At 36.8% G+C, this 14,483-nt stretch overlaps 1 protein-coding gene and 1 long non-coding RNA gene across 2 annotated transcripts; both read right to left on the bottom strand.

The window, feature by feature from the left end:
• Positions 1-8,675: 8,675 nt before the first annotated feature.
• Positions 8,676-9,862, bottom strand: LOC113339323. The gene is made up of 3 exons (XR_003355037.1): positions 9,620-9,862; positions 9,390-9,478; positions 8,676-8,893 (listed from the first exon to the last, which is right to left on the bottom strand). It is a non-coding gene; the product is annotated as an uncharacterized LOC113339323 (long non-coding RNA).
• A 721-nt stretch (positions 9,863-10,583) lies between these two features.
• Positions 10,584-13,087, bottom strand: LOC113339949 (reticulon-like protein B3). Its single transcript, XM_026585166.1, has 5 exons — positions 12,733-13,087; positions 11,936-12,116; positions 11,704-11,845; positions 11,191-11,260; positions 10,584-11,097 (listed from the first exon to the last, which is right to left on the bottom strand). The coding sequence occupies exons 1-5, from the start codon at positions 12,962-12,964 to the stop codon at positions 10,931-10,933; spliced, it is 792 nt and encodes a 263-aa protein (XP_026440951.1). The 5' UTR covers positions 12,965-13,087; the 3' UTR covers positions 10,584-10,930.
• Positions 13,088-14,483: the final 1,396 nt, after the last annotated feature.

The raw sequence follows: 14,483 nt of genomic DNA, 5'->3' as shown, positions 1-14,483 counted from the left end.
GATACAAGAGAGTCACCAAGAAACATACACCAGCCGGTAATAGAACGTCGAGTATCTGAACAACCATCCCAGTCTGCATCACTATATGCATCTAAACGAATGGAAGTACCCACAGGAAAGAAGAGACCTTTATCAGAAGTGCCTTGCAAATAGCGAATAATGCGACGAACAACAGCTAGATGGATGTGTGTAGGTGCTTGCATAAATTGACTAACTTGTTGAACAGCAAATGAAATATATGGCCTTGTAATCGTCAAATAATTGAGGCTTCCCACCAATCTACGATACAAAGAAGGATCAGAAAGAAAATCACCATCATCCCGACGATATTTGACATTTACCTCTAAAGGAGTGTCAACTGAGCGACCATCTTGTAGTCCAGCCAAAGAAATAAGATCTCGAGTATATTTATGTTGGTGTAAAAAAAGACCAGTGTTTGTCGACTGAACTTCAAGACCCAAAAAATATTGCAAAGGACCTAAATCCTTCATATGAAAGGACTGACAAAGATGCTCTTTAAGTTTGGAAATCAAAGTAGAGTCTGTACCCGTAATAACGATATCATCAACATAAATCAAGAGTAAAACAATGCCATTTAAAGTTTTGCAAAGGAACAGAGAAGAATCATACTGACTCTGGACAAAGGAGAAGTTGATAAGTGTAGTGCGAAACTTGTCAAACCAGGCTCGTGGTGCCTGTTTCAAGCCATAAAGTGATCGTTTGAGCTTACAAACTTTTGTCGATGGAGTGGAGAAGAATCCAGGTGGTGGAGTCATATAGATTTCTTCCTTAAGATCCCCATGTAAGAAAGCATTCTTAACGTCCATTTGACTCAATGGCCAACCTTGAGAGGCTGCAATAGCAAGAATAAGTCTTACAGTAGTCATTTTTGCGACAGGTGCAAATGTTTCTTCGTAGTCAACTCCATGCTGTTGCCGATTACCAAGTGCCACCAACCTTGCTTTATATCTGTCAAGAGACCCATCAGAGCGTAGATTAATGGAATATACCCATTTACATCCAATGGGTTTTACACCCGCAGGACATGGGACAATATCCCAAGTATGATTCTCTTGAAGATCTAGAAGCTCTTCTTGCCTGGATTTCGTCCAACATGCAAGTTTAGCTGCTTTAGAATCACATTTGGAATTTCAGTGTTAGCTAAAGTGGAAGAGAAACCATGGTTGAGTGGTACGATGTGACCTGCGGAGAGCCACTGGAGCAATCACCGGATCAGGGTCGGGAAGGATTTGTGAAGAAAGGGGTCGTCTTCGCTGATAAACATGGTTGCGTTTAAAACGCTCAATGAGTGGTGACAGATCATTGATATGCTCAAAAGTAGGAATACAAACATTATCAAGATGAGAGACATGCTGCTGAAAGAAATACTCATTTTCAAAGAAAATCACATTTTTAGAAATACGCATGCGATTAGCAACACTATCATAGCACAGATATCCTTTCTGAGTAGTACTATACCCCATAAAAACACATTTTACTGATTGAGCCATAAGTTTGTGACGCTCATGAGAAGGCAGATGAACGAAACAAATACACCCAAAAGTGTGCAACCTGTCGTACTGAGGATATGTGCTGAAGAGGCGATAATAAGGAGATTCAAACCTCAATTGTTGAGAGGGTAAGCGATTGATTAAATATACATCCGTAGATAAAGCTTCCACCCAAAACTTTGATGGAACAGAGGACTCCAAAAGCAATGTTCGAACCATATCCAACAAGTGACGGTTCTTACGTTCAGCCACCCCGTTTTGTTGAGGTGTATTAGGACAAGATCTCTGAGATATAATACCTTTCTGTTGCAAGAATCCCTGAAATTCATGTGACATGTATTCACCTCCATTATCAGATCGCAAAATCTTAATACATGTAGAGAACCGTGTTTCAATATAGGCTAGAAAAGCTTGAAACACAGTGAATACTTCAGCCTTGGTGCGCAGGAAATAAATCCATGTAAAACGGCTGTAGTCATCAATAAACGTAACAAAATATTTATATTGAGCATGTGAGATAACAGGAGTAATACCCCAAACATCAGATTGTATAATCTCAAAACATGTAGTAGCATGACTACCAGATGTAGGAAAAGGTAAAACTTTACTCTTCCCCAACTTACAGGTAGAACAATCAAAATTGAAACTTTTATCTTTGTTACCAAGAAAACCACAATTCATTAATGTTGATAAAATCTCATTATTCGGATGACCCAAGCGTTTATGCCAAATGGAAGCCTTATTCTCAACTAAAATAGAAGCTAAAGACAAAGTTCTAGGAATCGAAAATTGCAGCGGAAAAATTCTGCCCACTTTAGGCCCCTTTGCGATCACCTTCCCCGACACCTGATCCTGTACAACACAACCATTACGAGAAAAGTGCACATCACAGTTATTATCCACCATTTGACCAACTGAAATAAGGCTAGTAGATAATCCAGGGGAAATAAATACATGACGAAAAGAGGGTGTAATATCTCCAACAGCTGTAATTGGAAGTTTACTACCATTAGAAATTTCAATATTTTGTGTACCAGTATACTCCCGTACATTGTGTAATAAATCAGATGAGCCAGTCATATGATTGGACGCTCCAGAATCAACAATCCAAGGAAAGGTAATTGACTTACTATTACCTTGAAGTCCAAGCGCAGAGAAAGCTGAAAGAATCATTTGTTGTATCATTTCTGGAGTAATTGTTGACTGACTAACAGTAGAGGATGAAGCAACAGCTTGAAATTCTTGGGCTTTTCTATTTTCTGGACGTGTAGGACACTCTTTGATAATGTGGCCTTGTTGTTTGCAATAGTTGCAGAATTTCTTATTGCAATTGCGTGCAATATGCCCAAAATCTTTGCAACTATAGCATTGTGATTTCCCTTTCCCATGATTCCTCCCTTGAGAAGCATAGGCCAGATTGACCAAATCAGCCGTTTCTTTCTGCCCACTTATAGCAGCTTGTGTAGCCATCCTTTGTTCCTCACGCAATAATTCACCAACACATATATCGAATGAGGGAACCGGATTTCTGTTCAACAATCCAGCTCGCGTAGTCTCAAACTCGGGTCTCAATTTCATCAAGAATTGATCCCGCTTGGTTTCATCATGCACTGCCTGAAGACCTTCCAACGTCTCTTGAGAGACCTTAGAATAAATAATACCAGAATACTCGCTTTAGAGGTTAATAAAATCAGAATAATATTGCTCAATGGAAAGATTACCTTGACTGAATTGACTGATTTCAAGTTCAAGTTGAAAGCGCCGCGCAGTATTTTCTTGGTGATAAATACGTCTCAGGTAATCCCACATTTGTTTTTTTGTATGAAAAGAACGCAGATTATTGACCATACGTGGCTCAATAGTTGCTAAAATCCAAGAAATGATGCGAGCATCTTTGGTTTCCCATTGCGCAAGTTCCACAACGTCTGTAGGCTTTGAAGAACTGCCGTCGATATGATTCCAAAGTGTCTTCCCTTTCAAGAACATTCTGAACTGAAACTCCCAGGAAACATAGTTCTTACCTGTAAGCCTGATTGCAAATGTCTACGAGGATTTGCCAGAAAAATGTTCGATAGACATCTCTAAAAAAAATAAAACCAAAATTGTTGAAAATCAACCCAAAACCAAGACGAGACGAAAAGACAGACCAAAGAAAAAAAATCAGAAATTGATTGCTGGCTCTGATGGCATGACAATCTAAATGCTAAATGGCTGAATGCCTTCTCTATTCATTTCATTTTGTATAAATAAGATCATTGTACAGCCTATAACAGGCAACAAAATATAGAACTAATGATATATACTATTTGGCTAACTATTCTAAGTAATATATACAATTACATGCAAAGAAGAATAATCCTAATTTGAGCCACAATATATCTGCAAAGAATCCTGAATTAACTACCAGTGATAGAACATATACTATCTACAACAAAAGGGGGTATGGCCATGCGATACTGAAGAACGGACCTGAACTGACGAGACCCAACACTTTGGTTTAGCTCATTAATGGGTATTGCTTTAAGATAGTCCTGTGTATGATCCAATCTGCTGCATTGCCATAAGAAAGAATCTCGAGCTGACATAGTAAATTTATTGGGTAGGTATCTCTTCACAGCTTCAAAATATAATGCAACCAATGATTTTATTGGATGGGGGGTCATATCAATGTACCATTGATTTTGAAGGTAAAGGGAGATAAACCACTGACATGTACAAAGTTGTCGAGAGATTGCTGGAGAGTATAATTTGGCACAGAAACATCAATGGAATATAAGATGGTACCTTGTAAACAGCGTGTTTGAAAATATGAAGTCAGATAGTAGTATTGACTCGTATCTGCCAGTATGGTTTAGTTTAATAATATTATTATTATTATTAATATTATTATTATTATTATTATTATTAGGGTTTTGCTCTTTCAAGGAGTCCTCTTTCAATCAAAACTCCTGAAACTTCCACATATCTCCATAAATCATTTGGTTAGCAAAGCAAGTGGTCCCGCAACCATCATGACTTGTCTTTCTACCACCATGAGAAATATTACAATAATATTATTTTAATATTTTCAATAGTGGCCCTTCCACCACTATTAAAAGTTTGAATTAAACTCAAATTCTTCATACAAGGATGAAATAATGCTCGATGGACCATCAGAAATACCAAAATTCTCATGATTGGTCCACGGACAGCATGGTGACACCGGCATGCCACCATGACCGTTCATGGTTGGCCCTTTGGTCAAACTCCTTCTTGCAACTGGGAATGGTCATCCACACACCACCAGTTGATCCCGCGACCACCAAGGGCCAGTTCTACACTCCTTTGGGAAGTTAGTTGTAATCATTCACAAGATATCTTCGGGAAGTACGGTGTAACCAGTCACAAACTACTTTGTTGAGAAATGTGTAACTGATTACAGCCTATCTTGGGAATCATGTTATAACCGGTCACAACATATTTTGGAGTGATGGTATACTCGGTTCCATGAGCAAAACCAAGTTTCCATGATTTACATATTTTTTTCATGATGTGTGTGAATTCGGGTTTTGGGTTTGCTAAGATGAGAAGCTTCTAGATGTCGACATAATTTGAGCATGTACATAACTCTTATCATCAACTGTTCAAAGTAATTCCTTGATACTTAAGGTGATCCCAGGTCTGAAAAAGTAAAAAGCAATTAATTATGATTTTCATCATATATGTTTTAATTACCAGCAATTACGTAATATGCTCTAGAAAATATGTGTTAGACTAATAATAGAAGTTTTGTATGAGACTTTTCGGAAATATGTTTTGGCATTTAAATGGAAATAGGGAAACCGAAATTAGGTACTTTAATGTGAATATCTTGAAAATATTTTCGGTTTTGGAATTTCCTTGTTGTCCAAAAAACCTTGGTGGATAAATACTTGAGTTTTCATTTCTTGCAAACTATCCTAAGAGCCAGGCAAACTTCATTCTTGTTGTTTCTGGTGGAGCCGTCTATCTGGAGAGGAAAGTACCCTAATTAGGCGAAATCTCTTACGACCGCTCGTTTAAAGACTTATGTGGGATCAAAAATCTCTACGAGTACCGTTTGTGGAAAACTAGATAATTGCATTGTTATTGAAGTTTTCGATTATTGATTTGATTGACTAGCGGTTGTTTAAACCTTGATTGCACCTAGTTTGTTTATTCTTGAGAGCCTTCTTTTCTGATATATATAAGGCTCACTTAAACTAGATAAAAGTATTGACGGGATCTTTGAAACCATTTTCGGATCTAAAGACATCCTGTGATAATCCATTGTTAACAGACTCCGTTTTATGCGTGATTGATCACAAGAGTTTTCGCGTGGTGTTGTGCAGGTTATTATTGACGACAAACGAAGATTTGAAGACGACGAAGTTTTTCTTATTAGTTTCGCATGGTGTTGTGCAGGTTGTTGTATTGTCTCGACTCTGTCCATAGATGATCACACTTGGTAAAGGACTTATTAGTTGATAAATAAAAGATTGTGGTGTATTTGGGTACCCTCGTCTTTTCAAAAACGAATTAAAAGTAATAAGTTTATGGATAACTATGAATGGGTTTTTCTATAAAAGCTTGATCAATCGACGATGAAAATTTTATGAATCGATGAACGAGGAACGGTTACAGAAAGAGAGAAAAATAAGAAAGAAAAAAATCAAACTGAAAAATCAGTTACCTAAATTGGGTTTTGATTGTTTATTTTTTTAATGGTGTATGATTCGATTAGATTATATAAAATTAGACTTGAATTGTTATTACGTTAGTTATAAATTAAAGTTAGAATAAAGGGTAAAGTAGTCATTTCCTAGCTTTGTTACACCCTTTATAAGTACTTCATGATCCTCACAAACATGCTCCACGGAAAAAAGAAAAATATATATATATTAGGGCTTCCATTTTCTCTTGCATGGCATTCTATTCTTATTTTTTTGAAAATTATGGCATTCTATTTTTCCTATAATAATATTTTACTCATTTTTCACAAAAAGGAAAAAATATATAATACCACCAATAATTTACATGAAAAAGAAAAAAAAATAGTATATAATACCACCAATAAGAATTTCTTAAAATTGCTTTAAGAAAACTAATTCTAAATTTGGGTGAACAGCTAAAAAAATAGATAAATAAATTATTTTTTTAAAAAAAGCTAGTCACGTTCTACACGCAGTGAATGTTGGGTTAACACCCCCTATATAGATAACTTAGTTACAGAGATTAAAACAAAGAAACTCCACCGAACACTTAAAAAAGAAACTCCAAAAATTGCTACAAAGCAAGTAAAAATCAGCGCTAATAAAGCTTCAATGGCAGCTTATATTCCAGATGAAATCGTTGCGAGCATCATGTCAAGGTTACCAGGGAAATCGATATCACGATTCAGGTGTACATGTAAATCATGGTTGAAATTATTGGAAGAACCTATATTTCTGGAATTGGTGGAACGGGAGCAACTAGAAATTGAAATAGAGCGCTTGAGATTGGTGGAACGGGAGCAACTACAAATTGAAATACAGCACTTGAGAAAAGAAATGCGAAAGGTAATGTTTATCCCACTCTGTGTAAAATAAAAAACAGTATTCGACATGTTTTGCATGATTTTTTTAGAACCTTTACCTGAGGATCATTACTGATTTTGTGGGCATATTGTTGGGCGATGATACTAACAACTTGAATTTCAAACTTGTCATCTTTTAAATCATCCAGAAGCTAAAAGCAAAACAACTAACTGGTTAAAGTGTTGGTATGTTCGTATGGAAAAGCTTCAAGCTGCTGAGGCTAGATTTTACGACTAATGATATCAGAGCGCAGAAGGAAGCAGTCTATATTTCGTATGGACGCAGTCGTAATACAGCGAATAACGATAACCTCGGAGATTCAGTTTATCAAATCCCATTTGTAAACCATGCATCTGTTTTGATTTTTTTTTTTTTTTTGTATCGAACCAATTATGCATTTTGACGAGAAAGCAGCTGCAAGCATTCGACACTCCAAGTTGGGATGTACGTACCAAACAACTAATAAAGGCAACCAGCCAATACCTTTTTAATTCGTAAACGCACTACTTAAACTTGTAGTCACCTTCAACGCTGTTATTGCTACCAAATTCCGTCCCATCAAGATGCTGATACTGGTAACTGGTAACTCTTGCACTCATAGTCTCATAGTACATAACCCTTTGGTAGAACGCGACCAACAAAATTCTAACTATGATATAAATGTGGTAATTCATGACTATAACCAAGTTCGTGATAAATAAAATAACGGAAGCAGCAAGCAAGTAGTCAAGCATAACAAAAATTGCAACAGCAGTTTTCTCACGCAAGAGTTGCATGTTTACTCCTTTTCATGGCTGATAAACCATGAACATGGTTGGATAAGGTAGAAGTTTTAAGGCCAACTCCTATGGGCTAGATTGAACTGCTAGATTTGTCAAAAAGTGTTGCAAATCATGAAAAAAGTGTGGGAAAAAAGTTAACACTGATAGTTGATAGTTCTCTCACCTAGCATTTGCTCGCAGTCCAACTATCAGTTAGTTTCAAAAGCTGAACCGTTCAGCACTCAAAAAATAACCAAAACGATGAACCATTCAGCGCTATATAATTTTTTCTCATGGAGAGAGAAGAAAAAGAGGGAGAGAGAGAGTAAAAGAAGGAGAGATAGAAGAAAAAGAGGGTGAGAGAGGCGTTGAGAGGGAGGAAAAGAAGGAGAGAGAGAAGAAAAAAAAAAAAAAAGAAACGCGGAGAAAGAGGAAAAGAATGAGAGAGAAATATAAATTTAAATGGTGAGCATTGTTTGGTTCAGCGTTTAACGCTGTTTGATTCAACGTTTTTCTGCTAAATTCGCAATCCCGTAGGACTTAGGAGGTTGTCCATGCTGACGTGGATGGCCAATCTAGTAGCTAGATATCTAACCCATAGGACTAAGCCTAAGTCATACTGCAATTGGAGGGTGTTTGTTTTACTCAGGAGTAAGGGTGCACACAGTACGGTTCAGCTCGGTTCTTGCCGAGGCCGAGTACCTGTACATCCTTAGCCTCAGTTCCTATTTTTTGGACCGGTACATGTACCCTGTACCTCGGTTCCGGTATCAGTACGGTACCAAGTACGGTTCCGGTACTAGTCTCGGTCCTAAATTTTTCCAGACAAATTTTTTTCAGTTAAGATTTAAGAACCTATTTTACAAGCAGCAATATATAACAAGTTAACAACTAACAAGTAGCCAAAAACCAAGTCTTGAAAAACTGAAAAAACAACCAGTTGCAAAAAACTGACATACACAGTCACTCAGTAACACAATATTCAAGTAGCAAAGTAACAAGAGCTAGGGTTTGCCGTATCAAGGCTTCCTTTCCGGCAGCAGCAACCCTGCAATGTAAAACACCAGTAAAAAGATAACATCAGTTTTGCCCCCAAATGCAGAAAGAGCATACAACTAACAATCTAACACTGTTACATCAAACTGTTTAGGTAAATATCCTGAATTGCGAAACTAATCACTGAGATTGTCAATGTAGATTAGGTTGGACTAACACAGATACCTCTGTATGACTGTATTGTTGAACTTGGTAAAATAGATTCATATTCAAGGGAAATTAGATGACAGGGAACTACATACAGATCAAATTAATGCACATTTCAACCAAATATTCGACATAAATAACACAGAACTTTGCCTATTGATAACCCCTTTCGTGTATGCTATTGTTACCCCATGTCTCATCCATCAGTCACCCAGTTCAGTTTTGGGAGAACCCATATTAAAGAACTCCAATCTACGAAAAAAGATTCATCTGACAATCAACTAAAATTATAAAAACCCAAGTCAAATCAATAATGTAACAATACCAAAGACAAAGATTACCTGTAACAACAACCGAAAAATTCACCAATAACAGAGTTTCAGGAGCTCCAAACTTCAGCAACTAATCAAGAAGCATAAATTAAGATTACCTGCAACAATAACCGAAATGAATGATGAGAAAACAATGACAAAGATGAGACTAAGCCGAGCAAGAACAATATCGACAAATTCAAAAATCAGTGTAAGTAGACAAGAAAATATGAAAAAGCCTCACTTTGAGGGCATCTTACCAAATCAATTTCAGTATTCTCAAAATCAATAACAAATTCAATTGAAGAAGGTAAGATTTTTCATTCATTTTCCAACAGATCTAGATTGCATCTTACGATTCTACCAAATCAAGCTCAAATTAAAAAGATTTAATGAACTCAGTAGTCCAAATCGAGAGGTGGTGTGGTGTGGTGTAGTGTTGGCAAAGAAGATGGATTTAGAGAATCGCTCAGAAAGAGAGGAGCCGCAAAGAAGATGGAAAAAAAAAATAAGAAATCCTAGTGATTTTTCTATATATACCGCCACCATCAGATACACAGATTAATCCCTAAATCTAATGGTTATTATTGATCGGTACAATCGGGACGGGACGGGACCTGACTAGGCCGTGTACCTGTACCTTCCTAACCTCAGTTCCTATTTCCTGGACCGGTACCTATACCCCTTCCTCGATCCAGTACAAAAACAGGTAAGGTTCCCCGGTTCCAACACGGTCCGGTTTTTCGATTCGGTTCTGTGCAGCCTTTCTAAGGAGGTCGCTTTACTCAGGTTGGGGATCTATTATTGAGACACTCTTTTTTGGTCACGCTCAGATTCTGCTGCCAATGATGCTTAATCATGAAATTGGTCATGCAGTTGAAACAAATGACCTCCACAAAAGAGGCAATTGCTAGACCCATAAAGAGTTAACGACTGAGCCAGACGGGCAACAACTTCAGCCCATTTTTCCGAACATAATCTTCATGAAGAATACATAGTGGAGTTTATTTCTGAATTAAATTTAAATCACATGATAAGTAAAAGCCTAACGGCCATTATCATCGGACCAGAGCGGACTGCAGTCTGACAAATAACCTGCCATTACAGGGGCAGTTAGAGCGCAATTGCATCTGCAACCATGTTATTATTTTTCAGTACACCAACTTGTTTACTTTTCAGAACATTACTATTCAGAACAAATTGAGAAGCAAAGCAAGTTGCAAATGAACAAAGAACTGATCAAAGTAATAAGTTATGAACAAAGAACAGATCAAAGTAATAAGTTGTGATTAACATTTCCCTTACAATATCTAAATCATTCACCCCATATACGAAACATAAGAGAAATATGAGTTTTTAAATCCTACAAAATACCATATTCATCCAAAATGGAGAACCCAGATGCTACTTAAGACCGAAAATAAAGAAACCCAAAAAAAGAAAAACGATGAAACAAGGGTCACAGCCATCAATGGATAAAATCACAACCACATCTTCAAAACCACAGGTACACCCAACCAAATGTTCTCTCAAAACCTACTACTGGGTTATAGAATACCTTTGTTACTCTTCTAGAGCTTCTTGTTTTTCAATGGACCTCTTGGGATCTTGCTTAGAACCTTCTCATCAAACACCACATATTGTTTCTTCAACTCATGCATAGCCTTCTCAGCAAAGGTATCAACTTGGTCCTCGTATTTCTCATAGAGCACGGGAACAGTGTGTAGCAACACGAACACTGAGATTTTTTAAATATGAACTCAATGAGCTGAGCAGAATAAGACCTAATAACGTGACCAAGAAACTTGTAAAGTAATGCAACTACTCTTACCTATGTAGAACAAGGTCAAGAAATTGCACCAAGCACCCACAATGGATAGAACCCACAATCCAGCAATCACCTAATAGAAAGCAACAACCTTAATCAACAAGTTGATAAACGCCAGAGCCAAAGCAATTCCGAAATCTGATACAAACATATAATTCTCATGACCACTACAAGTCTAAAATACATGTGATAAGTTTGGTCCCCAAAAGAACACAGTAATTTAAAGAAGTTCACATATTCAATAGCATCCACATGGTAGTTCGCCAAAATCAGTAAACTGGTGTTGAGATCAATAACAGAGATGCTAATAGAATTAGGGATACAGAGTTAATTTTTAACCAGGGCAAACAAAATAACTCCAGATAGAAGTAACTGTTTCATTAAATGGACAAAGAAGGCACAATGTAGTTGGCAAGCAAGAAGATGCCATACCTAACACATGTAGAGAGACTAAACACATGAACCTAACATTGTTGCTATCAGTCTAAGCAAATGCAATAAGTACAAAGAACTTACAGCAAGAAACTTCTTCAAATCATGTCCTGAAGCAATCTCACGCAAGCAAGCTAGAACCCTGTTAATCTCAATTCTCAAACCAGCAGCAATCTGCAAGAATGGGTCCTCAGGAAGATGGACTTCAGGAATTTTGGGGCGAGACCTGAAAAGAACAATAACAGATTCATAAGAAATAAGTCCAGAAAAAAAAATCCATTGGAAAACTTGCAAATGCTCAAATCAATAGACTCACTTTTGGATGAAGGTAGATGCATTCGACCACAAGAACAGAACAGCCAAAGTCAATATAGCACAGTGGCAGACCAAAGTGAGCAAGTGGTATTCCAACAATTCAAATAGAACCCATGCAACAGTAGCCCCACCAAGAACACCAGCTGAAATCTTCTTGTTCCTCCATAAGAAAACATCAGCAGCTGCAGCAGCAGAAAATTCACAACACATTAATCATAGCGAAAAATCTAAGCATTCACAAATCAACCAATCAATTCCATTAAAATACAGCTACAACAAGCTCGGTAATACCCAAATTCCACCCTTCGTAAATCTAATCAGATCCACGAAATCAATCAGATCAGCTATAAAGTGAGATACAGATCAACATAGCTTCAATTTTTACATGTTTAATAACTTTCATTAAATTGATTCATACATCCTGATCTAAGTATACTAAAACACAGAAATCACATCCAGTCAAACCTCGATACCATCACAGACAAGCAAAACAAACTAAACATCTAGGATTTGACATCAACTTTACATACAAACCCCAATCAAATACACCGATCATGAAATTAACAGTAAAACAAATCATTATCCACCTCCAATAACATGCAACAAAGTCCACTAAAACCAGATCAGAAATTATTTCAAATCCAAACAAAATGAAACCAGATCTACAACTTGAAGCTCAAAATTCAACCTCAAAACACTCAGATCAACCAACAAACTACCAAACAAATCTACTAGGGTTTTAAACTCACAGTTAAAACCCTACAAAAAATCAGAAAAAATCAGTAGTGAGATTCTTACGTTTGCCACCACCAAAGACATGATGAACAGGTTTCTTCCTTCCAAAGAGCCGATTAATAGCAGACTGAACACCTTTTGGTGATGAAGATGTTGGTACTGAATGATGTTTAACTTCCTTTTCATTATCAGAATCAGATGAAGACGATGATGAAGAATCATGTGAATGAATCTTCTCCGATATCTTCTCCATCAAACTCTCTGTATGCTTCGTTTCTTCTCCATGTTCCGCCATTAAATCTTAACTCAAACGCCTTCAAACCCTAACGTCCGTTAAGACCAATTCAAGAAGACGACGAAGAAGAAGAAAAAAAATATCTCTCTCTGTGTGTATAAAATTCTCTCTCCGTCTCTCGCCTCTCGCTTCTTTATAATAACCACATTTTTAGATCTCTGAGATGAAATCTCCACCGTTGGTTTTACGAACCTAGATTTCGGGATCCGAACCTGATAGGTTTGGGAAAACGCGGTCTGTCCGTAAAGAGATAAATTGTTCTTTCCAATAATTAACGGGAGGTAACATTTAACGGTGTGGGATTCAAATTTAACGGCTGGAGGTTTGATGTGTGGCTTGGTGTTTTGAAAGTTGTCGTTAACTTTTTGACGGTGGGTCCGGTTTTTGTGACCGACCGAAAAGGAGGACGGTCTGGAATGACGAATTCAAGTCGTTTTCAGACTTTGTGTGGACACGTGGAGGTGGAAAAGTAGACTTGGTGTAGAAGAAAATGAAAAGATGTTTACCGGTTTTACCGAGGAGGAAGAAACTAGAAAGTGAAAGGGGCCAAGGGAACGTGAGGAGTATTGAGTGTAGTCGGGTGTAACTTAAGCTTCTTTACAACCAGAAAGGTAAAAAGCTCATGTATCCATGGACTGGCAAATTCCATTGGTCCACCGGAGATTATTTTTCACTTTTCTATCCACCGGTCCGGACAATTATTATTGGTCTGAAAACTAAAGGTTTGTTTGTTATTCCTGAGTTAGAAATTTTCATTTCAAGAAAATTCATCTTTGGGTTAGTGAAAACAAGTTTCATCCCTCGATCCGCTATATTGATAACTTTTTATGGAATTTGGTACCTCTGTGTTAGCAATGAAAATATCATACTACTTATTTTAAATTCACGCTATTGGTGAAACGGTAAACTTGATTTATCTAATTTTACTTGTAAATTTGATTGTAAAACAGTAAATTTATTATAATTTAGCGAACATAAAGTTTGTCTGGAAGATGGTAAATTAGTGTGGAGACGATAATAACAGCAAAAGCATAAATTTTCTGATCGGTGAATTATGTTGCAGAAAAATTTCGACGACTTTGTTTTAGATATACAAAAACCTAATTTAATAGTAAACGTAATTTGAAAATAATCACAAAATTTTATCGCCAATTATAAAAATTGACGCACAAAATAAAAATCGATAAGACACAAAAAGAAGTGGGATGTTACATTCACCATTTTATTCTCACACTATAGACGTCTTTTTTGTGAACAAAAATCAAATGGTATCGAACGAGAAATATGCCCACCAAAAATGAGTAGATTCTAAGTCGTATATCACTACCGTCCGCTATTTAGAAAATGAGCCGTTGAAAACTAATAGATTTTTAACCATCGGAATTAAAATTATTAATAGGTGGTGAGATTTAATATTTTGTATTTATTTTTAGGTTACATTGGAGTAGGTAAAATATGATCCCAAATCCAAGCATCCAAGCCTTCCAAACGTACTTTGCATAAACATATATATACTTTA

Source organism: Papaver somniferum, unplaced genomic scaffold, assembly GCF_003573695.1.
Source record: "Papaver somniferum cultivar HN1 unplaced genomic scaffold, ASM357369v1 unplaced-scaffold_21, whole genome shotgun sequence".
Classification (NCBI taxonomy): domain Eukaryota; kingdom Viridiplantae; phylum Streptophyta; class Magnoliopsida; order Ranunculales; family Papaveraceae; genus Papaver; species Papaver somniferum.
The sequence above is the reverse complement of the archived record's forward strand: the minus strand, read 5'-3'. Positions and strand labels throughout refer to the sequence as shown.